Source organism: Morone saxatilis, unplaced genomic scaffold, assembly GCF_004916995.1.
Source record: "Morone saxatilis isolate NCDOM2014 unplaced genomic scaffold, NCSU_SB_2.0 Contig14, whole genome shotgun sequence".
NCBI lineage: Eukaryota > Metazoa > Chordata > Actinopteri > Moronidae > Morone > Morone saxatilis.
Genome location: NW_023339696.1, coordinates 13,260,646 through 13,287,949, shown reverse-complemented (window position 1 = coordinate 13,287,949; position 27,304 = coordinate 13,260,646). Strand labels below are relative to the sequence as shown.

At 45.4% G+C, this 27,304-nt stretch overlaps 1 protein-coding gene across 1 annotated transcript in view; it reads left to right on the top strand.

Moving 5' to 3' along the window:
- Window positions 1-272: 272 nt before the first annotated feature.
- LOC118322879 (BAH and coiled-coil domain-containing protein 1) overlaps window positions 273-27,304 on the top strand; it is a 62,323-nt gene continuing 35,291 nt past the window's right edge. Inside the window, exons 1-2 of the mRNA XM_035654721.1 lie at window positions 273-477; window positions 3,571-3,894. Of these exons, the coding sequence (XP_035510614.1) occupies window positions 3,723-3,894 (172 nt within the window). The 5' untranslated portion in view covers window positions 273-477; window positions 3,571-3,722. The remainder of the gene's footprint in view (window positions 478-3,570; window positions 3,895-27,304) is intronic.

Genomic DNA, 27,304 nt, shown 5'->3' with positions numbered 1-27,304 from the left:
TGTGCTCGGGCTGCACTGAGCGCTATTGTGAGACATTTAGACCATCCCGTGCTTTAAATCTGGCGCTTTTCACTCTGTTTAGCATTGCCAGTCACCACACCATTGGCCTGCGCTGCCGGCCAATCAAAACCTCCCGTATCTCCGGGCGGGCGGCACGAGCTCATTAACATGCAGGTATCCGACCAATGGGAGGGCGTGTTTACCCTGCCCCGAGACGCGAGGTACGCAGTTGCACCGGGAGAGAAACCGCTGCTCGGAGATCCGAGCCGCGATCCAGCCAGGCCGGAAGCCCTAGTCCCACTGCTTCCATAGACTGAACCAGAAGGCTACTGCACAGCCTCACATGGAAATATTGTAGGATTTTCACTCTAGCCACATGGTTTATTTCAGATTTTGATTTTAAATGGGCGTCGCACTCGGCCCTCCTTGTGTTTTGTGTTTTTATAATTTATTGTTATGCAAGGATTTAACATACCAGTAAGTAGTACATTTTTATATACTTGGTTTTTTTTTTCTTCTCTCCTTTATTGAATAAAAATATTTTAAGGCCTGTTTCCTCGTTGTAAAAATAATAGCGGCTCTATTTAGTTCCAAAACAAATTGCTATTTGTGACATGCTGTTCATTATACACAGTGCACTGCTATAATTTTACAAAAATAACCAAACTAATGTATGAGCTTTATGCTATGTGGAATAAATTGATGATTTAAGGCATTCAGTTCACACACAATTAATTCAACTGTTATTATTTTCTTTATTATTAATAGAAGCAGTATTAATATTAGTATTGATAATAATAGCGTTAAGAGTTTCATTACATTTTGACGTCAGGAGCATTTTTGTAATTAGATAAAATATTTAATTATATCGACCGACGACTGGGGCTATTTGATGATGTTTTGTTTTTAATTATCCTCCGGTTTTTAGAGATGTGACAGGCTACGTATTTTCTACAACTGGTCCAGATTTAAGAGCCTTTGATTAACTGTTAAAATATGCTTATATATTTTTTGTTAACCTGTCGTGGGGTGTAGACTATGGTGGTCGTCAGGTTGCAATTAACTCCAATCGGAGAATTTGCATTGAGAAGGTAGAGGACGGGTGGAGGGGAGGGGGGGACGTCTTATTACTCACCCCGGCCGAGGTGCACTCCCTGCCGGCCAACTCATCCACGGAGGGCCGCCTGTCTCGCAGCGCGACGCGACCTATACAGCCTAATTTGATTTATTATCTGCGTTTCTGCCTTCGATTGGATTGTGCAAATGAAATTGACAGCTGCTTAATGAATTACATTAGGGGCGTCGATTATTTGAACGGTTTTAAAAATTAAAGCGTAGGCTATATTTTGAGAGGGGGGGATTTAAGGCTAAAACGAATGGGAAACAACCGTGGGGAGTTACGATGCTGCAATTGAATTCTAATGAATTTACATTTCCAACATTTACACAGAAGCAGCCTCTTCCAGTCTCGTAAATGTTAAATATTTTTTTTTATTCTGAGGTTGTAAGTGGACACGGAGAGTGGGCTGGATGCAACAGCATGGCGAGGGGGAAGGTAGCCTAATGGCTGACTGCAAAGCGCTTTCTCAGTGTGGAGACAAAGGCAGTCCTCCTGACGGGCGGCCATTCGCCCTGGATCTCTATACAGTCCACAAATTGAAGACTCAGCTATCATGCATGCAATAGCTAGGCTTCTTAAACGGTTCCACGTTAAGGGGGCCACATGCATGCACACACATTATCTCACGAACCCTTAGTTGATCAGATTTTTTTGTTGTTGTTTTTTTCCCAGGGAGCTCCGTGTGGAAGGATTTTATTGTTGTTGATGTAGCACTGAATTGTAGGCTAGGCTGTAAACTGGCTGCATGGGGAGATAATAGTGCTGAGAGTGAAATAGCACATAGGATATTCCTGCGCAATCTCACAAATTGTTGGATTTAGATTTTTTTATATATATATAATTTAATTTATAGTAAAATTGTGGGGGTTTTTTTAATCTTGCTGGGGACCCCCTGCAATCCCTTCGAGAAACCCTGTAGGGGCCCCTCAAATTGAGAATCTATAATGTAAAACCAGACATATAGCCTAATGTGTTAAGAAAATTCAGCCATGTAGTATTTATTCACTTATATGAAACTATCAAATTAAGCTGCCCTCTGTTCGCCTGCTGTTATTTTTAATTACTCACAGCCATCACAAAGGCAGAAAAATGGCCTGTCACGTTTAGATGATTGTTGTAAAGACAAAAGCATATATTTTAACAGTGAAATTACGTTTTATTTTAATTGAATTGAAAGGTTTTTTTCCCCCACATCTCGACTATAGAATGATATTTTTGTGGCATGGCAGAGGATGTAGCCTATAATGTATTTACTACTCCATTTGATTACCTGACCTGAAATAGGTCAAGGCAGATGAAGACAGTGAGAGTGCAGTTATTCACATGCACACACGCACACACGGTTGCGCGCGCGCGCACACACACACACACACACACACACACACTGAGAAAGGGGGGAGGTGTCTTTCAGGATGCATCTCTGTTATGGGTTTTAATAATATTCTTTTTAAATATCAGGCCTCTTGCTTTATGATTTGTAAACTTTATAAACTGACAGTACAGGCTCATTGTGCCTGAAGGTCCGCAAATTGGTCGATGCATGATGCATTTTCTGTTGCCAGTTCTATGATAAACTAACAATAATATATTTGATATTTATGCCAATTCATATGTCAAATCACTGTAGTGCAAAATGTGCAAATAGTGTGAGGTGTAATGAGAGCTGGATGGATAGAGGCAGGGGAAACAAACCCGCCTGTATCAATCCGAGACAATAGGACGAGCAGGAGAAGGCAGGCACCGTTGTTCACCTTGAGATGTAGGCTGAGTAGGCTTCCATCATTTTTGTTCATTTTTTAACCCATCCAAACAGGACAACACAATTGCTCCTCTAACGGACGCTTTTCTACATTGTTGCAGCAATCATAAATTTTCATTTTCATAAATATATATATGTTCCCAGTTAATATGCTGGCCATGGTTTTGGGAGAGAGTGACAGCTGGCAACTGCTGACGTGGTAGTTGAATTAATTGTTTGGGTAAAATATGAAGTGAGCATTATTAAATAGAAAGGGATATATACATATATAAACCTAAAACTGCTCATTGTGCCTGTGTGTGTGTGTGTGTGTGTGTGGAATATGAATGGCTCTTCTCCATATGATGCATATCAGGCCTATATCCCAGGCTGATCAATAGAGCTGAATGTGAGCCCGACTCAGTGGGTTTGTGAACGCCTCGCTGGCTGTTTCTATCTGCGGTGTCTTATTTTGTAGCATCAGTTTTAGGTCGAACATAGTGATTTAAGCTCTATGCAAAAAGAAACCTGGATATGACAGAAAGGTATTACAGCAAAATCCAATGGGGCGGAACTAATGATTTGTTTTCTCTTACGTTTTATAGGAGTAGACTGCACTGTCAGTATTTTGCATCGTGTAATTTTTAAACCGGACTCTCCATTTGTCTTGTTAATGAAAAAAACATGCTTTGATTTTCTTTTCCTCTGACAGAAAAGATGATCGGGGGCTACGTTTTTGGCTGGGGAAGCCTGCGATCGACTGAAAGCAACACATAGATCTGAAGGAAAGGATTATTATATGGGTTGCATTTGATTTTCCTGACCTGCCATATCCGGATTTCGGATTACTCAACATTCTTCGGAATGGAAGGACGGGATTTCGCTGCTCCGGCGCACCTCCTATCAGAGCGGGGCGCCCTGGTGCACCGAGCCGCCTCTCGGATCGCTCCCTCGGGCCACAGCTCTGTGCAGCATGCCGGTCACTTCCCGCCGGGAAAATATTACCCCTCGCACATACCAATGGCTCCCCACTCAGGTTAGTCAAACATCTACGTGGGCTTCGTCACACATAAGAATGTAGCGACTGAAATGTTTGTTCCCATAGCGGCAACATACATCCATTATCTCAAAGCTGGCTGTTGTTTCAAATGCTCTTCTCATAATGTTGCGCCATAAAGCCTGTTCATTTATCAGCGTGAATAATAGGCTATGGCCCTGCATGTGTGGTGTGGTACAAAGCTGATTATTTTTGCACAAAAGAGAAGAATAGACGGGGCTTTCTGTTTTAAATAAATGGTTGCTCAGGTGTGGCTGTTGACAGAGTTTCACTATTCAAATATCAGTTAATAAATCAGGTGAAATTTGATTTACACTAGGCCCACGATCAGGAATTTTGATTAAGCTGAACCAACATTTATAGCTTAAATATCTCAAAGGTAATAAAGGCATCTTAGTTAAACAAATAGCCGTTTGATAAGTTAGGTAAATGCCATGGTATTTAAAAATGGCATTTAAGATCTGTTGTAGCTTGCACTGTTGGAAGTTGGACAGGGGCACACTGGCACTGGTTTCCCATTGGCCCCTAGAGCTGAATTTGAAATGAGATTTTCGTCACTACACGTTACATTGATAAGTGTCACACCGGTACCGATCACTTAACTAAAATCCATGGGCCAAATCACAGAGCCATAAGCAGAGGGAGGAGGGGGGAGCTGGATGAAGAGGTCTGCACGGGTTCTGGTGCATTTGGACGTTGTTGGAAGAAGAGCAATACTTAAAAAAAATCCTCCTTCTATATTGAGCTTTAAAGTGTTGGGGTGCAAATGTGTTCACAGTGCATGCATCAGGTTTAACAAGTGACTTGGGTTTCTTGTGTACCCAAATGTGCATGTTTAAAAACAGGAGTGTTCCATATAGAACAGCCGGAATATACTGCAACAGAATTATCTATACCAGCTGGCATTATTTTAGATATTTTTATAATTCAGGGGGTGGACACAATAAAAGCAGCATGACAACTCTCTAAAATACAAAAGCTTGGTGATGCTTCTAATGTTCAGTTTTTGTTGAGACAGTGTCACCTGGTTTATGATCATTTTGAGTTTATGCACTAGTTTGTGTAGCTGCTGTGTGGGATTTAATTAAATATATAATGGTCTTCCTAATTTGTGTTCAGAAAAAGACCAAAAATTGAAAAAGAAAATAAAAATATATTTAAAAAAAGAAAATAAATGTATTGCACAGCATTGTAATTGGCTGGATCACAATATACTGCTGTTGCTTTTATTTTGTCCACCCATGGAAAACAAAAGAGATTTAAATAAGTCACAACAGTGGCATTGATTGCATCAAACGGTTACACTTCTTAAACAATTTCCTTTGAAAATATGATAATGTGGCTTGTAAAAACACATGTTTGTGATGCAGCAGCAGAGGAATCTTGGGTCACTGGAAAGCATGGAATATTTAGCCCTTTTAAGTTATTTTATGTAACGTATATCAGCTAAATTTATCAATGTAGGTGGCTGTTGTAGGTGCACTAAATACAGTATCAAAGTAACCTCTGACAATAGCTTTTTCTGTGTTCTGCATTTATTTGTATTTTTTATTAAACAGTTCTACTGTAGGCTGTGTTGTGGCATGCTTATCAAACATATTTTTCAAATTCAGTCTGTTTATAAAGATTCTGAATTAATTTACAAAATCATGCTAAACATGAGGTATAATTAGGCATTCAGGAGAATTCATGGGCGCCGTTCACCATTCATGTTTGCTTTTGGCAGTACTCACACACACACACAGACACACACACACACACACACACACACACAGTGCCTGGGTCCATATGTTTTTTTCTTCTTATAGATGTTTTGTTGAGAGCATGAAGGCTAATGCTGGCTACAGGGTACAGGTGCTCCCCCCAACCAGATCTGGTGTTTCTTTTGTAGTATTGTGCTGCACCAGTGTGAAGACCTACCCTCCAAATGTCATCACTGTTCAATGAGCAGCACAGGTGGTTTATTGTTCTCCCCAGTCTCGTCAGTAACACATGGGTGTGACTGGAGAGAAGTCTATCTAATATCTTCAAGATTTGGAAAATTACTTAATTCTTTGCACATCAGGTATTTTATTGAATTAACATGGAGAATAATTTCACATGAGTTCACAGTATACCTAAATCCCCCCTAGGCCCCATTAGAATGATTTTGTTATTGTGCTCTGCTGATGTACAATCTTTGATTTATTATTTTAACAATATTTGAAAATGTCAAGCATGTCATAAAGCAAATAGGTGGATGGGACATGAAACATGATTCACAATTATAGATGTCATATATTTTTAAGATGATAATTCATCAAACCAGCACACAATGCAAATTTATAATCCACGTGACACAAGAAAAAAAGAAGAAACAATTTTTTACCTTTTTAAAAATATGTTTTATTTATTATGTCCACATTTAATATAAGCAAAAAGCAAAAATAAATGTATTTATTTATTTGATCACACTAGTTAAGTTAACGTTAATTAAATCATTTTTTCAGTCAGTTTACCCAAATGAATACAGGCCAGTCACACTGTGTCAAAGCAGTCAAATGCTTGTAGGTTGTCTGACCAAACAGGTCCCAGACTGTTGTTTGTCTTGACAGGGCAGGTCATTAGTTTCCCCCTCAAGTGTCCTGTATGCTAGCAACATTAGCACAACTGAGAATGTTGTTTACTGTGTGCGTTAGATCCCTTCAGTGTCCCTGCACTTTCCCCTGGGGACTAACTTGCACACTGGTTCACATGAATACTTTACAAAGAGCATGAATATTTCAGGGTTGATGTAAAAATGCATTCAGAGGCAGGTTTCTGATGTGGCTCCTTGAAAGGGCTCCTCTGACTTTGCAGAGGTATTTATTGTGAGTGCTCCCTTCACCCTCGCAGCTGAAAAGAGTGATGGCGGTTGCGACACCCTCCCTTGGCATTGTTCCCTGTCGGGTTACAGAATTTCAACAGATTTTGGGAAGAAATTTCCTCTCTTTCTTTTGCACACACACGGGTGAGTTTGGTGGCAATTAGGTAATAACAGACGTAGACGCACACTCCTACCTTCTTGCCCACTGAACCATGTTAACTTAGAACCAGTGGAGGTTCTGCCAGTGTGCATTTGCCTCTGTCCATCTTCACCTACTACAAGCCAGTCATTTGTAATGCATGTCAGGTGGTCGATTTATAGTTTGCACTTGTACTGTGTTCTGGGAATGTGACATTGGAGCAACTTCTCTCGCTTGCTGATACAGTGAGACGCAGACCTGTAAACTCATCTAATGCGGTTTAATTCAGCCAGTTCATTTACAAGGACTTTGAAATAGTAATCTTATCTTCTGCTGGCTCCGGTGCCGAGTTGGAGACAGTCTTCACTTGGCTGTGAGGCTGGGATTCAGATGTTGGATAGTGTCAAAGGAGGAGACACAGTGGAGCTGTCTTTACTGCTGGCATTTATGGCTGGGGGCTCATCTTTCAGCCATATTGTTCTGATCAGCGTGCTCTGACTGAGGTGTGGCTGTGTGAAAGCAGCAGGGGTTCAGAGGCTGTCCATGGCTGAGCTCTGCTCTAAACACCCCATGTAATCAAAGGTCATATTTGTGTCATCTTGCTCACTCTGCCTCCCCTTCCTTTACATCTCCTCTGTCTCCCTTTCCATAAGCTGTCCTCTCTCTCCTCCCCTCCGTTTCTCGGTCTCCTTTCTTTCCAGCAGGAAGACCCTTGTGTCTGGGAAGCGGTGGTCTTCCTGCCACTTCTGTTTTAGCCACCCTCCCCTGCCCTAGGCCATTGTTGCAGACCCCAGCTTTGTGTGTGTTTTACGGCTGCTGTTAAAGATAAAAAACAGTCCCTTCCACCCCCTTTATTGTTTTCTGGTAGGATGTCCCTGTCATTCCCTTGGTTTTTATGTCCTAGCTGGATATCCGAGCAGCTTCCCCCTTCAAAGGTTAGCTATGCTGTCTGCCTTCTCCCATTTTTTTTTCCAAAGGGGAATAAATAACTTTACTGAGACTTTTATTGAACGTCTCATTGCTGGAATATCCCATGGGTCTGTGGTTGTTAGGAAGACGCTTCAAAGACAAACACAGGTGTTTGGTGGAGTTAGCAAAGGGCTGGTTACAACCAGGGTCTTTAAAAGAATAAACCTCAGTGAGTGGCTGAGGGTTGTTTATGGGAAGGGAGGCTTCTTCTTGGCCTTGTAGCTCTTGTGTTGTGAGCACTCACAGTTCGTACTTTCCTTCCCTCTGGCTTTACCTACCCCCCATCCTTGTTGACCCCAGACAAGAGCATTGGCTGGAGTGTGTTGCGTGCTCAGCGTAATTATTTAGCAGCACAGCAACCAGAGCAACTGAAGCCTGCAAATGTCCTTTCCTTCTAGATTGAACGATTTTGGGGATTTGGTGAGAGAAAATTCAACAGGTGAGCCTTACCTGCCTGAAAAGAAAACTGCTGTGTTGAATAACCCATCCTAAATATGACATTAAAAGGTTACTTGTATCTGGGAGCCACCACGGTGGAAGTACAGTGACAGAATGTGGGTCTTAGGCCAAGTTCCATTTGGCTCAGGCATTGTGCACTCCCTCTCTCTTTCAGTCCAGCTCTGCAAAACAGAGTGAGAAGCTTGGCCTGTGGTCGGGCTCGTTTGTGGATTGTTGTGAGATGACACGGTTCAGACGCAATGTCACAGGAGTTCCCCTGAATGGTGGAGGTGTTGCTTGGCATCGTACACCTGGCTGAAACAGCACCTTGCCCGGTGCTGCCGCCATCTGTCAGCTTCTCCTGACACTCCCCACTGAAACCCAAATGACTTGCAAGGGCAGTTTTAAAGAGCAAGCAAATACTAGGGTAACATGCGCTTACCTGGATGTAGGCGTCAGTATCATTAGAACTCTGGCAAGCCATTTTTGGTCACTATTGGTTAACAGATATCCAATAACCAGTCATCAAAGAATAAGTAACAGCATCTGGAATTCATTACACTCAGATAACTTAAGTGACAGAAAAAATATATAATCAGTTGCTTTTCTTTGCATTTCTTTGCTCATCAGCAAAACTGTCCACAGAAAGAGGAGGCTTTCGCTGAGTGGAGAAAAAAAAAGTAGGGATCTGGCCTTGCAAGAGGAATTTGGCTAGTGAGTGGCCATGCTGCCTCAGAGACAGGCTCTTCAAACAGACCGCCACCCACACTACACTGTGTGGCATGGTGCCACAGAGCCCTCGCCTCGAGCATGGGGCGTGTACACAGGACAAACACAAAGGAGACCCACGGGTGAGAGTGACGGGCAGGGTAATACCTTCCTGTATCGGATTTCAGGGCATTGGATTTCAAAACCTTCCCATCTATTTTTACACTCAACACGAGGAAGTGAGAAGTTGTATTAAGGATCCAACAAAGTCTTTTGTTCACATCCCATGACGAACACACACACACTCAAACACACACACACATCGAAACTTGGGGAAAAAAAGCTGGCCTGAAAATATATTGTTGCGCGATTGAATAGACTGATACATTTGCCCAAAGTTGCTGTTTTGTTTGTGATTGGGATCTCTCTTTCTCTGTTTTGCTCTTTTTCTCTTTCTTTTTGTCTCTCTTTCCCCCTCCTCATTCGCCCTCCCTCTCCCAGTATCAGGCTGCTTCTCATCAGGCAGCCCCAGGCCCACCTCAGTGCATGGCCGTATTGCATGTGACAGCTGTTAGACATTATTAACGGCTCAAGCAGAAAATCCAGATTACTTGTTTTTTAATTTAAATTTTATTATTGTAATCATTCAGTGAAAAGAACAAAAAAGGGCCGTTGCCCTATTGTTGTAAGCAGATTTGTGGTCAGTGACAATACAGTGTGCACATGAGTATGAGCGTATGTGTGTGGTTATGTTTGGGTGGGCGGGTAGGTTTGCATGCGTGTGTGTGTGCTGGGCTGTGTTCTCCAGACACCCCCCACTAGAGCCAAGGCACCCTGTGGTTGGTTGTGAGGCCCAGACAGGTGCATTGTTAACCCTCTAACGTCTGAGTCTGTCCCTGCTGGATTTGCTGTGAGTGCTCCTGGCAGGATTTCATGCTTGTGATGCAGCTTGTGTAGCAGTAACACTTTGTGCTGCATTCTAATTATGTGTTCTTTCTCTGCACATAAGAAGACTTTTGAAAATCCAAAATTTTCATCTGTCAGACGCCAGTTTAGCATACAGGGTGCCCGTCCAAAATTGTGCAAAGAACAGGCCAAAGTTTCTGTTGTGGCACTAACATGTTGTTGATGTATGGGATTCATTTTGAAAGGGAAACAATTATACAGCTCATCAGTTGTTCCTGTACAGCACTTCCTTTCTTCTCCTGCTTCGTTTATTTTTATTGTAGTTTTTCTGTATTCTGAGCTTCCCTATTTCAAATGGCAGGCTATGATCCATAAATGCAGATGGTATGTGGTGGAGGGGCAGGACTGAGAGCAGATAAACTCAAATAATGGGCCACGATTCGGGGACTGTCAGTGGAACAGTGGGCGGTGGTGACACAGTACCAAACAATGAGGTGTGCTGCAAAATATATGCAGAGATTTGCCATTAAATATACATGCAGTATGCCTCTCAAGGATGTGTCAGCCCTTTTGTGAGAAAACAAAGATTAGCATCAGGAATTCCATTTTAATAAGTCTCTTGGGACCATCCAACCAGCTGCCTAGTCCTCAATCCAAAAGGGACTTGTTGCTCTCTCTCTCTGTCTTGCATGGATTTCCTGTGCTCCTTCTGACATTGATTAGAACAAAAATCTTCCCCTCTCCCTCCCTTTCTGCTTTTTATTGTCAAATCACTTGTTTTACACCACAAATTCTTTCATGTCTACATGTTCTCCCTTTGATGATCCATGTCCATACACTGTCCGTTCCTCCCTGCAGTCCCCCCCCCCCNNNNCCCTCCTTCTCTTTTACGTTCATTGTCCTCCATGTTTCTCAGAGTGTGTCCCTCTCTGCCCTCTACCTCGTTCTGCAGGGTTTTTTTTGTCCCCTCTGCCTGTTGTGACCACTAGGCTACACTGCCTCCTCTCTCTGATACAGTATGCGTCCTGGGGATCTGGGGCAAATGACTGGCTCCTCAGCAACAGATGTGTGTTTGTCTGCTGGTGCTGCATGCATTAGCGTTCTGTGCTTGCAATGCACAGCCACTGACCTACCCTCTGGTGAATGTGTGGGGGAGGGGGACTGAGTGAGATTGTGTGTATGCGCGAGAAGGAGACAGACAGAGAAAGAGAGGAGTGCGACAGCAAGCCTAGATGCACACTGTCACATGCTGTCATACACTTACTGGTGCATTGCAAGCAGACTCACACAAAGGCGCGCACACACACACACACACACACACACACACACAAATGCACGCATGCACACACACTCACACGTCATACACACTCACACATCTTGCTTCCCAGGAGGCCATGGGGCCAGTGGGACAGAGCAAGCTTGAGAGTCTGGTTTGTCTGTTTACATCTAATTATAGAAACAGGACTATTTCTGCAACCACTGCTCCAGCTTTTTTATATTCCTTCAAGAGGGAGAGGGAGAGAGGGGGAGAGAGAGAGAGAGAGAGAGAGAGAGAGAGCGCAAGAGAAAAAACAAAGCTTTGACAGCCTTTTCTCACAATGGTGAATGGTTATCTCATCCCCTCAGCACTGCTACAGTCTGCAGGCTCTCAGTACAGTACAACAGGAGACAGAGGGGGAGGGGGAGAGTGTCTTGTATCGTAAGCCCTCTCATCCTCATGTAACATGAATGTGCAAATTTACGAGAAGCGAGCGACGGCAAACAAGGTGATGTATTTTCCCCATTAGCCTCACTGATACATCCAGTTGACAATCCGCCCCCACGATAAAAAACGAATAATTTCTTCACCCCTGCCCTGCGGGCTCTCGCTTTGACCCGGCGGAAAGTGCTGTCCATCACAATAGTCAAAACAAAAGGAAGAAAGAGTTGATGCTGAGGATTAGCGTTGTATAAAATGTATCTAGTATTAAAGAGACAGGGCCAGTGCTGTAGTTAATCCTCAAGCTTGGTGGCTGATATCCAGCTGAGTGGCTGTTGTTAGCCAGGGGGGCCTGGAGGGGGGAAGCTGTCAGGGAGACGCTGTGCTGCCCCCGTCGGCCCGCCTGGGGCTGCCAGGTGAGAACCAGATCAGGGCAGGGTTGGGTCTGTGGGTCTGGGCCAGGCAGGTTGCAGCCTCTTGCAGGTGCTTTCATAAAGAGCCCCCTAGGCGAAATGCACAGCCCGCTGGATGCAACCTGAGCCAGGTGCTCCCCATCCCCCACCCAAATACATAAACCACTACATAATGGAAATGTGTGCTTGCATACACCGCCACCACCCATTCCACCCTCTTTATTCCGAGACATGGCAGGTAAATTAATTGGCCGTGAGTATGTAACGTATATGCCGAGATAAAGGTGCGCTGTCTGGCCGAGGCGTAGCGTAACGGCCGTAATGATGGCTCCATTGTGTTGATGTTGAGGGGGGTAGTTAGCGGCACAGCCAGCGGGGCCCTTGCTGGAGGGCTGGATAGTCTCTGATTAATAGTGGGGAATGCTTTGAAGTGACACCCAAGTGCACCGGCTCACAGGCTAATAGCAATACCATCAGTATAGGGAGCGCTCCCTCTTCCTCAGTCTTCATTAGCTAACGTTTCCCCACCACTATCTCGCCACCCTCCTCTCACACGCCTGCCTCATCTACAGAAAGCCTTTAGGAACTCTCAGGTTTTTTTATTTTTGCAATTGTTTCATGATTTCACTGTCATTTCTCTCTGTCATGTTTGGTATAGTAGGAGATTTTTTTCTTGAAGGCAGTGTAGAGGGGAGGCAGAGAGGAGGCCTGTTACTCACAGAGCTCCACCGCATAGGTGAACTGTGGCACAGCCTAAAGACTCGTGGGATTGATGCGGCACAAGTGGGACATGACTGGGGACTATTCCCAGGATCCATTTTGATCTCCCATACTGACAGATGAGCTACAGCTGTGGGTGTGTCTGTGTGAGTGTGTGTGTTTAGGAAGCCAAGGCAAGGAGGCAGGGTTGGGTCTCTCAGCTGTTGGAGTAAAGTAAACTATTAGCGGTGGGAGAAGCCAGTGTTTCCAGTGAAGAATTAGAACCACTTCTAATTGCAGTGAGGTTGGGCTATGATTACATGCTGGCTAATGCACTGACAGACCTCTCACTTGGCTGGCTCTCAGAACACTGCTGAAATGGCTGAATGCCTTTTGGTTATACAGCATAATGGGAGGGTGTGTGGATGCACGTGTGTGTTTGCTATGTGTGGGTGGCTGCCTGTGTGTATCTGTGATTAAACTTGCTTTTAAGAGTGGTTTTCTGTGCTTTTGGCATGTTTTCGTAAGTTATGCATTTTGCTTGCATACGTGTGTGTGGGTTTGTGTGTGTGTTTTCTGCGTGATAACTGTGCTCTGCTTGTTTCTTGAGTGCCTGTCGTTATTTGTAGTGGAGGCAACTTTTCTTTCCAAATCAAAACTCAGCTGGGGCAACTGTCTCTGAACAGTACGGAAGGAGTGTGTTTTTGTGTACGCATGTGTTGTATTCAAGTGTGTGTGTGTGTGTGTGTGTGTGTGTGCCCACGGGAAAGAGCAATCAAAGGAGCTGTGTGGTGAAGAGATTGTATAAAAGGAGTGAGAGAGGAAACAGAGTGGCAGGCAGCTGAGAGGGCAGCATGTGGGGGTGGACGGGGGGCTGATGCAGGTGCCTAATTCTACCTCAGCCCTGGGCGTTTTATATTCCATCCATCTCTCTCTTCTCCATTTCTGCATGGGGCTGTTGTGGTATGTAGTAAATCCACCTGGTTCAATTACAGCGCTGATTAGCCGATATATCTGTGACAGTAATCAGAATAATAACACACACACACACAGATGGATTTATACGGCATTATACTGTAAGTCTGTTGCATAAATAAACAGGTAAGAATTTTAAGAAGCTGTGTTCATTTTTCACCTCATAATTTTAATTACTCACTTTTTTGCTCATGGAACAGCTTGTTCTCAGGTGTGCAGGCGCCCCCGTTTGCGAGAAGCTGTGGTTTACTGTTTTGCTGGCAAGTGCTGTAAATCACGCCGAATTCTCAGCATATGGGATGACAGTTATGGGAGTGTATCTGCTGTTTCTTCATCAGGTCCTTAGGCCCTTGTTATCTCTCATTTAACTAGACAGAAGTAATACAGAGATCATTGTGGTTTCCCCGGGGGTCAGGAGGTCAGAGAGAACTTTCCACGCACTACCAGGAATTTTGTTGTGTGCATGGCTGCTGATTACTTCCGGGGGTTAGTGATAGGTCAAAGATAGGCTTGTGTTTCTAGGACCGCTCACAAGATTACACAAGAGACCTACATGAGGCATTTTTATGCAGGACGGTTTTTGGAGGTTAGCAGTAGACCGTGACTGCTAACGGATCATAAAATGGTCTTGGTTGCGCACATGTGGATTTGTGTGCGGTTGTTAGGAAACAAAACAGGACATGTGTTTGGTTTATTTTGGTGATGTGGAAGGTCTGTGCCTTCCTGGCTACTGTGTGACCAGTGAAGTATGAGGAGAGAAGTGGTCATCCTTGGTAACGGTGCATTACTAGACCAGAGTTGTCTGTGCACATGGAAGCTGGATGGATCAATACCACTGGCATGGTGGAGGTGGAGTAAACTATGCAGCTGTGTGGGAAGGAGAGGATGGTTGTGCATACTGGAACATGTGATGGTGCTGCAGATGTCTGTTATTTTAGAGGAAGAATGTTATTTAAGCTAGGAGGTCCGCAATGTATTACTGCTTCTTTTCTTTTTTTTTTGGTTTGTGTGTGTAAATGTGTGTATCCCCATTTGACAGATCTCCTTTCAGAAAGTGGAGCTGCTTTGAGGATCAATACTGACACACTGTCTGCACAAGTACACACAACACACACACACACACACACACACACACACACATTTACGCTCAATGTCTCATCTGTCAGTTGACAGAGTTTTCTCCAGCTCCGTGGGTTCTCTTTCCAGCCAAGCAGATGGTGAACATTCAGAATGAAAGCAGATCCTAAGTCTTTTTGGATCTCCATCAATCCGGCAGTCTCTGGGACCGTCCTGCACGGGGCTCAAGTTTCTTAGCACTGGATGAGCCTTCCCAGCTCTCAACCTGGCCGTAGTCACCGCGTTCCCTCCACAGCGCACATATGCCCAGTCTAACTGCAGCGTTCGCATTTACTCACACAAACGCTGGAGCTGAATAAGGGCTGCTGACACTTTCCCCCATTGCTCACTCCTTTTGCTCCCCACCGACTCAGCAGATACCTCCAAACCCAGCAGGGTGCCTCTGCGCTCTGTTCCCCTACATCCTTGCCCAGTGTGTGGCACCCTACTGTGTGCATATAGCAAACGCTCTGACGGGCTCATTTCCCTCGTCTCCCGCGTACCTGTAGTAGCAGCTATACCACCCAACACTACTCCCTCAGCCCCCCACCTTGTGTTTTTTTATGTGACAGAATGAGCAGGATTTATTTCAGCACGCGTGCTTGGACCCTTTAACGGGGCTGGTTTGAAGGCATGCCACTTTGAAGTCTGCACCACTCCTAACTGTAAGTGATTTTATGAGACATGTTTCTGTGCCAGTCAGCCAGGCCACTGCGCCACAACCAGATTGGTGGAGAGCAATGGGGATGCCATTCCAGCACACACCATCTGGGAGAGTGTGCAAAGAGGAACAGAGGAAGTGTGCGTTCTTGTGTATGTGATTTTGCACATATGTTTGTGTAAGTGTGTGTTTGCGTGCATGTAAAGGGAGAGAGGTGGTTAGCGCTGGCTGTGAAGGGGAAAAAAAAGTTTGGCTTTTTGAAGGAGGCCTCATACTGCCCCTGCCTGCGTCTACTGATTTATTAGCTTGTGGAGGAAATCTCTCATTTGTCACTTTTCATCTCTTTTCTCCACGTCATCCTTTTTTTCTCTCTCTCACTCTCTCAATGGAATTCAAGCTTTTACTTAAATCTTCCACTGCTTCCAAAGACCGAAGAGAAAAAGCTAAAAAGGGAGGAAGGGAATAGAAAAGGAAAGCAGCCAGGAGGGAGCTGCTTTCTTTCCCTATCTGGTTAAAACCATGTTGAACAAAAGCCTTGTCTTAATGGATATGTTTTAGTAAATATTCATAGGTGTTGACATGTCAGCGTAATGTATTTTGTTTGTGGTACAGATGCATGTCATTAGGCAGTGTATACTTTCTGCCTGTAAATAATTCAAAGCACTTGTTACAGTGCTGTTTCTGCTGCACTGTGGTTTGAGCAATTATTGTTAGAAATAGTAAAAAAAATAAATAAATAAATAAAAAATACGTTGGGTGTGCAACACTGTCTGTGTGGAGAATATTTCTGGCTACAGGGACACATGCACACAGGTTTGCTGCTAATACCTGCTAGCCAGAACATTACCGCACTGGGGTCACAGTCAGGTCAACTGCAGTCTGGAGCCTTATTGTGTGTGTGTGTGTGTGTGTGTGTGTGTGTGTGTTGTGTGTGTTTGTGCGTGTGCGCACACAAATGTGCTCTAATCATGTGTTTATGTGCCAGTGTGCACCTTACTCACTCAGGTGCTAGCTATAAATCTGCCTCACCCTTTCCTGGCCTGCTGAGGACACAGCAGGAGTGGTTTGGGTTTCACCCTTTTTCAAAGCGGGGGAGGAGAGATAGGAAAGGGAGGGGAGAGGGTAAAGGGTTAGAGGGGAAGAGAGATAAATGAGGGAGGGGTCTTAATGAGAGCCCTGGCCCACATGATTATGGGACTGGCTGATAGAAATCAGGATCTTTCTCAAAGAAGTCAATTAACCCCCTCCCCCCTTCCCTAATTATGCATGGATTGCTCCACTGGCTCTTTACTGATAGGGCTGCTCAGCTCAGCTCAATATGCAGACTCATGCTGCCTGAGTCTACAAGGGGCTGTGTGTATTGTGAGAAGCATTCGTCAACCTTTTTTTTTCCCAGAATCTGTTGGCAGTCTGCTTTAAACTCAGGCTTTTTCAAAGCCATTAGTTCTCCCCAGCCCCCTCATCTTTCTTCTCACCTGACAAGCTAAGAGCCAGTACCGGGAAGAGCCAGGAGGGGGCTCCACCCTAGGAGGCCTCTGGTCATTAGTGCATTAGAGGCTAGATGATGGCTGAACTCTGTGGTCAGAGTAAATAAGCAGTGTTGTAGAATGTCAACACGACCAGGCGGCTCCTTCACAGCACCCAGTGTTGACATAACTGCTCTCTTATCTGAGAAGTGCAAAGCCCAGCCCCACAATAGAACACTGTGCCAGAACAAATACAGTAAGGAGATAGAAACCACACTCTCTAACACACAAATCCACACACACACACACACACACACACACTGGCTGTGAGGGAATGTGTCATATGGTACTAAGAAAGCTGCTGCTGCTGATGCTGGCATCAGTATGGCACAGAACAATGCATACCTGATAACGCAGGACTGTACAGCAGAAGTGTAATCAAGTTGTGGTCCCAGCACGGGCTGTTCATGCTACCAGACTACCTGGTGTTCATGTGAGCTCATGAAAATAATGGGGTGTTTAGGATCTTAGTAATCTGGATGAAGGACCTGGACTCTGTTCGCACTGCTCAGTATGGCGAAGAATGCAGGCCAGCCTGACAGTCATGAGACGAGCTCTGCCATCAGGCTTAAGTGAATGAGTAGTTTGTGGAAGTTTCAGCAGCAACTATCACTTGTGTGGGTGTGTGACAAACTGAGCAGAGAGAAAGAAAGGGAGCAGCGGAGAGGAGGGTACAGAAATAAAAAAAACATGGTGGGGGTTTGCTTTTCAAGCCCTTGTTTAAGTACCTGTGTCACATTTGCTATTTTTCTGCGTCAAAACATTTCAGCTAGCTCTCTTCCCCTCATTGCCTCACATCACCCTAATAACTCTTCTTTATTCTCCTTCCCTGTCTCTCCCCGTCCCCCACTGCCTCCCTCTTCCTCTCCATTATGGCCTCTGCCAGGTCTAGACTGAGCTTGGCTCACACTGGCGTTGTGATAACCTGCTGAAAGCTGTTGCCCTCCCGTGGATACGAGGACACCCAGCTGAGGTTTCTCTGCGCTACGTCTCCCTCATGCTTCCTCCCGTTAACTCCACGACTCGCTGTCTTCCTTCCACAGATTCCCCAAATCATTTCACCGGTCAGGCCTGTCACATAGCATGAGGCTTTCTGGCCCAACGCGTAGGTGCTGACATGTTTTATGACCAGCAGAGCTAAGCGTATATTAAAGAAAAATAAGAAAAGCCAACATGTGCACTCATAGGCACGCTGTTCAAAGTCATTTTAATGATTACTCTGGGATGTAGGGTTTTTATTTGAGACCCAAAACACTGCCAGTAGTCCTATTGAGCATGGCCAGTTGGAAAATATATGATTTGAATTTCCATACTGCTAACGTGTATATAGTGGTATTTTTCGGTGCCTTTTCAGTGAGTGAGCGTACTGTATCTGTGCGTGTGGGGGTGTGTTTGAGGATGTCCTATGGCAAACAAAACGAGCAGCTGCAACACATCTGTTAACTTCGATCAGACGCTGCAAGCCTCTTGTGACCCCACAAAGCCTCCCTCCTCCTATGCCCGTTCTGAATACGACCTGCAGACAAATACAGAACGAGGGGATGACAACACGTGACCGTCTGGCCCGCCCACCTGTCCAGCCGACTAGATGTGATCACTGCAAAGGAGATAGACGACTGCAACGGTAGCTGTGCAGCCAACCAACCACACAGACAGGCCATGAGCAGTTGATCAAGATGATATCCCTCCCCACCTTCTCCCCGGTTTGACCTTGGATTGTGCCTTTTTCACTCCTAGCTGTTAAAGCCTACATCAAGCTAACCAGCTGGAGAGGAGAGGAGAGGAGAGGCTTTTTATGGCCGCCCTGCTCTGTGTTACACTTCATCTGCTCTTGTTCAGGCGAGGATGACCTTCTCTCCTCTGTACAGATTTCAGGAAATGCTCCTAATTTTACTCATCTCTGCTCAAGTGTGTTGCTGCAGATGTTGAGCAGGCCCCGGCAGCGGCATTCCATGGATGACCAGTGTCAGCAGTCAAGACATAACTCAACTTTAAAGCCCCAGTTTGTCAGATGCATTTCATAAAAGAATTTACTGTGTGATTTGGGTGACCTTGTACGCACTTGAAAGTGTAGGTTGCTACAGTGGGAACAAAGGTGGTTATCTGTATGAGCCAACTGGATTATTTTTCTCATGGCCAAGAAGCTTTGCAACAACAGAAGTCAAGGAGACGCACGTGTATTTTATCGTGTGTTCTTTACAAGGTAATACATATCGTTTGGCCTTGGCTACCCAGGTGCCTTCCATCCCCTTGTCTGTAGGTTATCAGAACAAAAATGCTTGCATTTGTCTTGGCCAACGCTACAAGAATTAAACATTTCTCCTTTGTTCCCCTTGTGAACCAGCAGCAAATTATATTCAGGGCTGCAGAAAAGACCTTGGGCTGGCTGGCTGGCTGGCTGGCTGGCTGGGTGGCTGGCTAGCTGGCTGGCGAGGCGGCTCTCTGCTCCGTTATCTACACTGTTCTGTCTCTGCGCCTCTGACAGGCTACATCAGACAGAGAGAAGCCAGAGCAGGGAGCTGCCTTCTGTTTCTCTCACACACATCACTCCAGGACTTTATCATATTACAGGCCAATCCAAGAGAACTCAGAGGACAGCAGCAAAGCAGTCTCTTCAACCACCAGGCCCCCTCATATCCAGCACTGCTCTCCATGACCTAAAGGAGGCGCCGTGTCACAGATGGAAGAGGGAGGGAGAGAGGATGGGAGGACCGGAACAGGACATTCCGATGAGCCCTGGTTGCCAGTTGAATGCTAGGATGCTGATTTATGGACGGTTCTGACGGAGGGAGGGGTGAACCTGTGACTTGCCATAAAACAAGACGTTCATTACCCTCCCAGGCCTCAGGAAAACTGATGGCCGAACAAGAGCAGAGAAACAGAGAGCAAGTGGGACGAGGGAGTGGGAGGGAAAGCGGTTTTTGAAAAACCCAAAAGATGAAGAGAAAGTGTTTCCATTTTGAAGCACGTGGATGGCGGCAACCGAGGGAAGAGAGCGAGGTGATGAGGGAGGACAGAAATATGGAGCTGAGCAGCAGGGGGAAGGAGGCAGAGTGATGGAGGGATGATGAAGAGGGTGTGAGGACGGAAAGGGAAAACTGAGAAGGGGAATGAGTGATGGGGCTCAAAGGAGCAAAGGGAGAAGAGGGGATGAAAGTGAAAAAGGGAAGACAGCAGGCACAATCTGCCCCAATGAATCGAGCTGCTTGCAGATTTATGTGGTGTTGTGGGTATCATTATACATCAACCAGAGGAGATGGGGAGACTCAAGCAATGTGACGCCTATGGGTTTGTGTGTGTGTTTGTCTGTGTCGGTATTGCACCGCACTTTCATTCTCCATCCTCACGCTGTTCATGTCTCCTCCAAAGCAAACTGACTTCTGAGTTCAACAGAACACACTTGCCTGTGGTGAGGTAACATCCACCCACATCCACACTCCACTTTTCTCTAGCCTATCTATCTAGCACTGCTGGTTGAGAGAAGAGATTTAGACCACCCAGGACTGGGTAGTCAAAGAGTTGCTTTGATGTGGCACAAGCATATGTGCAGTGCATGGGTACAATCTCTGCTAAAACACACTCGCAAAAACACAGTTTTACTGCCTCCTGTGCGGCACCATTACTCCTCGTCACTGGAGCGGTGGGATGCTCAAAAAGAGAGAGAGTGAGAGAGAGGCAGTCACCTCCTGTGCCAGGCAGTGCCAGGCTGAAATACTGGAGCCGTATGGTCACCCTGAGGGAGGGGAAACCTGCCCAGTCTAACCACATCTCAATTAACCAATTAAGTTCAAAAGTTAACAGGGGACTAATTAGAGAGAATAGTGCTGAGCACTTGTTTTAATCTGCCTTTTTCCCACTACCAGGCATGTCTGTGTCCGTGACCTGGCTGGCTGAGCTCTGGCTGCGTCGGCAGAAACATGGCACGCAAGCCGGCGTTAGTCACCCATCCATCCCATGGCCAGAACATAAAACCAATGGATTTAGACAGATCAGTCATCAGCTGTAAAACAAACCAGATCCAGAGCATTCCATGTGATGTTTCCAGTGGAACAGGAGAACCATGAAAATCCCGTATTTGAAATCTGGAGATTGAGAGACCTGTGAGAGAATTGTTCAGAAGTGGAGGAGAGTGTTTAGTCATATCTAACGTGGCTATTTCCTGCCCGCCCCCTCGTATTTGGTCCTGCAGATGGGTTTTAATGGATGCCAAATGGGAGGTTTAGTGCCTCGCTATTGGCCTGTTGGAGTCTCTTTTTAACACCATCATATTAAATGACTTGTGTTTAGGACCCAAGCCTACAGCGTGCTCCTCTCGTTGACAACATGCCTCGGGCAGAAAGTGTTTGTAACTTACCACTAAAAGTACAAATTTTATCCCTATGTTCAAGAGGAAGCGGGGGGCTGCTATATTGGCTGCTACCACCAGTAAAAGATATGTGGGCTCTATGACACAATTGTAGTGGGGCTGCTTTGAGCCCCGGAGCCAAATGCAGTGTGTTTGGAATCAGGCTGACAGCTAGATAGAGAGAGAGAGGTGAGAAATCCCTCTTTGACTCGTTTTCAAGCGGGGATATCTTTGTGCTCTGATTTTTTTTTTTGTTTTTTTGGGGGGGGGGCTTTATTTGAAGGCCATGACAATTTAAGTTCCTGCATTGTTGACTAGCTGTGTGCGTATGTGTTTGTGTGTGAATGAGGAAGAGGGTGAGAGAAGTCTTGGATGTCAGGATGCAGTTTGAGGGGTGAAGGACTCCCCTGTTGTATGCGAGGCCCTGGAGGATTCCTCCCCCCTTCCTCTCTTCCTCCTCCTCCCTTCTTCACCCCCTTTACACTCATTTCTTCCTCTGTGAGATCCACAATGCTGGGAAGAAATGTGTCATTAACAGGGGAGACCAAAATAATGTTTATGGGCTCAAGCAGCACTGAAATCATTTTCCATATCAGTGCAACTGCATGGGCCCTGTGGGGGAGTAAATCTGATTTTCTCCTCCCTGTGCCAATGGGAAACATCATGGGAAAGAAAACAGATTGGATTGTTAGAGAGATGGCCTGACGCAGCTGTGGGCGGCTCTTTTTGTGTTTGGGTGTGTTGCTGTGTGTGTGTGTGTGTGTGTACCATGTGTATGTGTGAGAGAGGAACAGAGACAACTATGGGGGGGAAGAGAAAGAGAGAAAGCAAAATAAAAATGCGGATGTTTAGCGTTCGTGTGTGGATGAGAGAATGAGATGGATGAGCCCCACTATGGTAATCACAATTTCATGCCTCAGGAATAAAGAGCCGGAACGCAACAAACGGCCCTGAAATGCTCCCATGTAACAATGGGTCAGTTAACAAGCACACTCACCAAAGTTTGGACAGATAACAAATGGTTCTCCTTGAGGAGTGTGTAGCTGCCCTGTATACAAAGAACAAAGTACGTCTGGCCCTGCAAGCACTCAGCAAAAAGTCAGGCCTTTATTGGCCATTCCATAAGAAACACTTGCATTTTATCTGAACCAAGAGACAAAAAAGCAATTGCTTTAGTTGGTAGCGTGGAGGGGGATTTAATAAAGTAAAATGCTGATGGAAATAACAAGACCGCGCTTGGAGAGAAAACACTCTGTAATGAGAGTCCGGTCCAAGGAAAACTGCATTGGTCTGGTGTTGGTCCTGTTACATCATGAACATTTAAGTTCTCAGAGAAAGGATAGAAGAAACTGAAAGCAGAGTTTAGTGATTGTGTGTGGTGACATTGCTTTTCTTGTGTGTGCTATTAAATCTGTGTTGTGGGAGTAGGGAATGTGAGTGTGCATGTGTGGGTGGGTGTAAAAGGAAGGTAATGGGCCTTGAGCTCATTTGTCCTGGCCCGGTCCTGCTGCTGTTTCAAATCTGTCCTCCCACCTCCTGTGTCCCAGCCTGGAATGTCTGCTTGTTCTCCACAGATGAGGACAGTGACTCAGCAAACTCCCGCACTTTCACACGGATCACAGCAAGAACACCTATACACAGGTCCAAGCCCAAACCTAGCTGACCCTACTATTACCTTAGCCTTTTGTCCAGCCATTAATGACCCAGCTGCTCTTTGTCCATTTTCATTTCTGTAGCATAAACCTGAGCTACATGCCCTGCCCTTTGCGTTACCCTTAAACTCTTCACCCTTACCCCAGCTTCTTCTTCTTCCCCTGTAGCCTTCACCCACACTGTTCAACCCCTCAGCCAGCTCTTACTTTGACAGTCAGAGGTCTTATTGTCTCTTAAACAACGCACTTCCTGGCCGGGCTCTTCGACAAATAGCTGCACCGGTGCTCCGTGTCCAGCTCTTTTTTACAGTGCCCATAAAACGCCTCTTCAGCAGGAACTCTTCCAGACATTGCTATCTCTTCCTGTCGGCTGCCCCCTCACACCACTGTTGGCACAGGAGTGATGGGATTAGAGGCGAAGTCAACGATAACCCTTTTCTGAAAAGGAGGCTTTATGAATGATTAATTATGGTCAAATTGAGGTGGAATACCCCGTGAGGAGGAAGGCCAGGTAGCGGGACACATGCTTTGCTGTGTCAAGAAAGCTGATGTTTTTGCAGACTCCTGTAGACATAGTGAAAGAGGGTGACAAAGAGAAAAGATGGAGAGAAACATATTGGTGGGATGTGTGCATGCTCTTTGACATCGCTCCACCCCTACAAGAACAAAATATCCCACAGAGACAATTTCTTCTATCTGTTTTCTCTGTAGCATCACAGCCTGTGTGGATCCATTGTTGTTTTCAGGCTCCATGCCAAGCCAGGACGAGCCAGTTGGACTAATTTGTTTAGGATTAGAATCTCTTATCCCTATCATGTCAACTTGTATATTGTATAAACAGCTGGGTGAAGTGGGCGGGGTGCTTCGACTGACCTCCCCGAGCCAATTTTATTTGCATAGCACTTCAGCAAAAAAATTCCCAGAATCCCTTTTACCCTGCCGTCAGTTCAATCGCGAGCGGGTGGCTGACCACAAAGCCACTCTGCAAACACAGGCTGTCAACTTCAGCGAGACGACCACCATACGCACACACAATCGCACACACAGAGGCTCGCATATGCTCGGCAGCGCACACTCCCACACACTCTCTGCTCCTCTTTCACTTTCAAAGTTTCTCACAGTTCCTCACACCCTTATCTACACTTCTACTCTAAACTCTCGCCCCTTACCCCTCCTCTGGATGTTGCCCTGTAGTGCAGACAATCTTTCTCACTCTCTTCCTCCATCCATTCTTCCAACTGCTTCTCCTGCTCCCTTTCCACTTCTCCCACCCCCGCATTGACCACATCCACTAAACTCACTCCACAGGCACGCAGTGTGGACAGTGTCGGAGGCGTGCGCTGCTAGCACTTTCCCCCACCCCTGCACTGGGCCCAGCTCCAGGACTGGACCGCCTGCTCGCTCTTCCTCTCTCTCTCTTTCTCTCTCTTGCGCTTTCTCTCTCTCTCGCTCTCTCGCTCTCTCACTTCAGTGTGCCTCCGATCAGACCAGCCTCCTACTAGAGTTGTAGAGGGGGCGCGCTCCCTCAGCCCCATGAGTCAACCACCTACCAACCCAAAAAGACAAAGTCAGGGAGGGAGTTTATAAAGCAGGAGGGTAAGCTAAAAAAAACCAAAAAAAACTTCTGCTACAGTTGTTTCTGAAGTGAGGAGGAATTTGGCTACCAGTTGCGCTAATGTTTTCAAGATGACTTTGACTGTTTGAAGGAAATCCCCCCTCTTTAGTAGCCATTTGAAATTCCTTCTGTGTTTTATTGTGAGGAAGTAGGCGCTGGGTTAGTCAGCGGCCCTCCAGGGTAGCGTGTGCAGTCTGTCTGGGGCTGCTGGTGTGTACAGTTGCCCAATCCAATTCAGCTTCCCCGCGTTACTGGTGAGGGTCAAGAAACTTAGTTGTGTGTTTATGAGTGAATATGTGTGTGGAAAGTCTGGCTGGCTTCTTCTTGGGCGTCTGAATTCCTGGGCAGAACATGGAACTGCATCCGTAGGAAAGTCTGATGAGAAAGACACTGAAGTGGGAGTGAAAATCTTACCAACAGACACCCTGCTCAATATGTTTTCACTTGGTAAGTTAACATTCAAATGTCTATTTCTTCATCGTTTCTGTCTTCGGCGTGTACTCCCTGCGTTTAAGTTCCTTCCGTATATTAGCCAAATGTTAAAGAGCCAAACCATTAAGTCTCACAGCTAAGACCACATAAACACAGAAATTCTTAGCGGCTTGAAGAAGAAAACTTAGTTTGAGATCAGTAATCCCATTCTAATGTTACCAATAGATGTTCAGGTGTCTTGTCTTGCTGTGGGTTAGTGTGGCTATTGTTGCACTCAACAATAGTTACTTCTATTAGACACTGGATTTTGAGCAGATCTTGCAAATAGAAAAGTTTCTTGTTTTCTCTTTGATCATCTAACTCTTGCTGATATTGATTTGATTTATTTGAGACAAGAAGGAAGTGGGTGTGTGTTTTGTCACAGGACATGACAGAGGGGGGGAGAGTATGTGAGCTGTAATCTTTCAGTGCGCGTAGTGAACAGCGATAGAGCCTGGCTGCCACATGGCACTGACCGCTGACTGTGCAACCTCAACCGGCTTGTGCTCATTCACTCTTCGTGTGATAGGAGGTGTTATAAACGAATGGTGTGCATGTGTGTGTGTTTGTATCTCTCCTGGCATTTCTTCTTCTTCTATCCTCCCCTCTCTGGCGCTTGGTGATCACTGAGCTGTGGAGAACAGGTTGATGCAGTCACACCTGCAATTTTCTCTCTGCCTCTCTTCTTCTCTTGTCACCATCACTCTCATCTCTCGTTGTCTGTCTGGTGTCCTTGTCTAGACGACAAGTCCATCCGTCCCTTCAGGCTGCCGTCTGCAGATAAGACAGAGAGCTGCAGAATACCTTGGCTCACTTTTCAAGAGCAGACAGGGAAATATGATGCATGGTGTAATAATTGTACTTTATCTTCTCGTAGACAATAGGCATAGTCTTAGACCTACGCAAGTGTGTGTATGTGTGTGTACTTACATGCCTAAGCACACAAGTGCATGTGAATGGGTGTGTATTTCTCCAGGAGGAAATTTTGATCTGATTCCCAGCATTCAAAAGAACAACGTGTTGTGGGAGGGTGCTTGTTGTCTTCTCAGCTTTTTTTCCCATCACGTCTTGGCCCACATTTAGACGAATCCCTTTACATCCTATTATTGTTTAATTCCTTGTTAAGACACCAAACAACCACTCACCCTTGAGTTATATTAATGGGTAGGGATGCTCATCGGAGAAGATTAGTGACCCAAACCGGGAAAAGATTATGACACATCCCTTCCCATGGAACCTAACAATTGAAACCAGATTAAATATTGGAGAAAGGTGTGTGTGTGTGTGTGTGTGTGTTTACAAGCTGCACAGGAGATTGGGTAGGGTTTCAAGGTGGGTTGGGAGGGCTGCTGTTTCTGAGCAGCACACTGACCAAATGCATCTGCCCACTGCTGTTGCAATGGCTAGCATTCAGCCTCCTTGCCTCGAGCGCTGTTTCTCTTTCGTTCCCATGACAACTGTGTCTTCTTTCTCCCTGCTCCGCCTCCCCGCCTGCTGCTCACTTGGTGCCGTACACGGGAGTCTCTGCCTAGGCCCACATTACTGTGTGTGCATGCGTGTGTTTTTGGTTGTTGTGCACAAACTGGACTCCTTCACTCTACACACCCACACTGGAGCGTGGATGGAGTAGCACTATTTAACACCTCCACCTCCAGAGGTTCTGGGATATTTGTGTGTTTGTTTCTGTGTTTGTACTTTGAACCCGCTGAACACAACTGTGTGAGGGTGTCAGGGTGGGATGTTTAGATGTCAGAGAGGGAGGTGGGGTTCCCCCATCCTATGCTCCCCTCTCCTTTAATTCTCTAATAGGATTAATCTCCATCGCTGTCAGGAATCGGCGCCGATTAGGATGCACATGACCCGATTTTCTTAAGAGCCCATGCAAGTGCACTGCTGGCACCACTTAAGAACTGGAGAAATAAATGAACAGGGTTTTTTTTTTAAATCAAGCAGAGAAAATACACAACTTCAACAAGGAGGTGGTGTAACAGTGTTTTGTTTTTTTTGTTTTTGCACATTATTAAACTTTACATTTTATCTTTTATATATATATATAGTTATATATATATTTATATATATGTTCTTAATATATGTTGTTTGTATATCTTGGAGTTTGTAACGAAAATAATTTCCCTCTGGGATTATTAAAGTATTTCTGATTCTGAATCTGAATCTGAATATTGTAATATTCTATGTTCTTATTGAAGATATA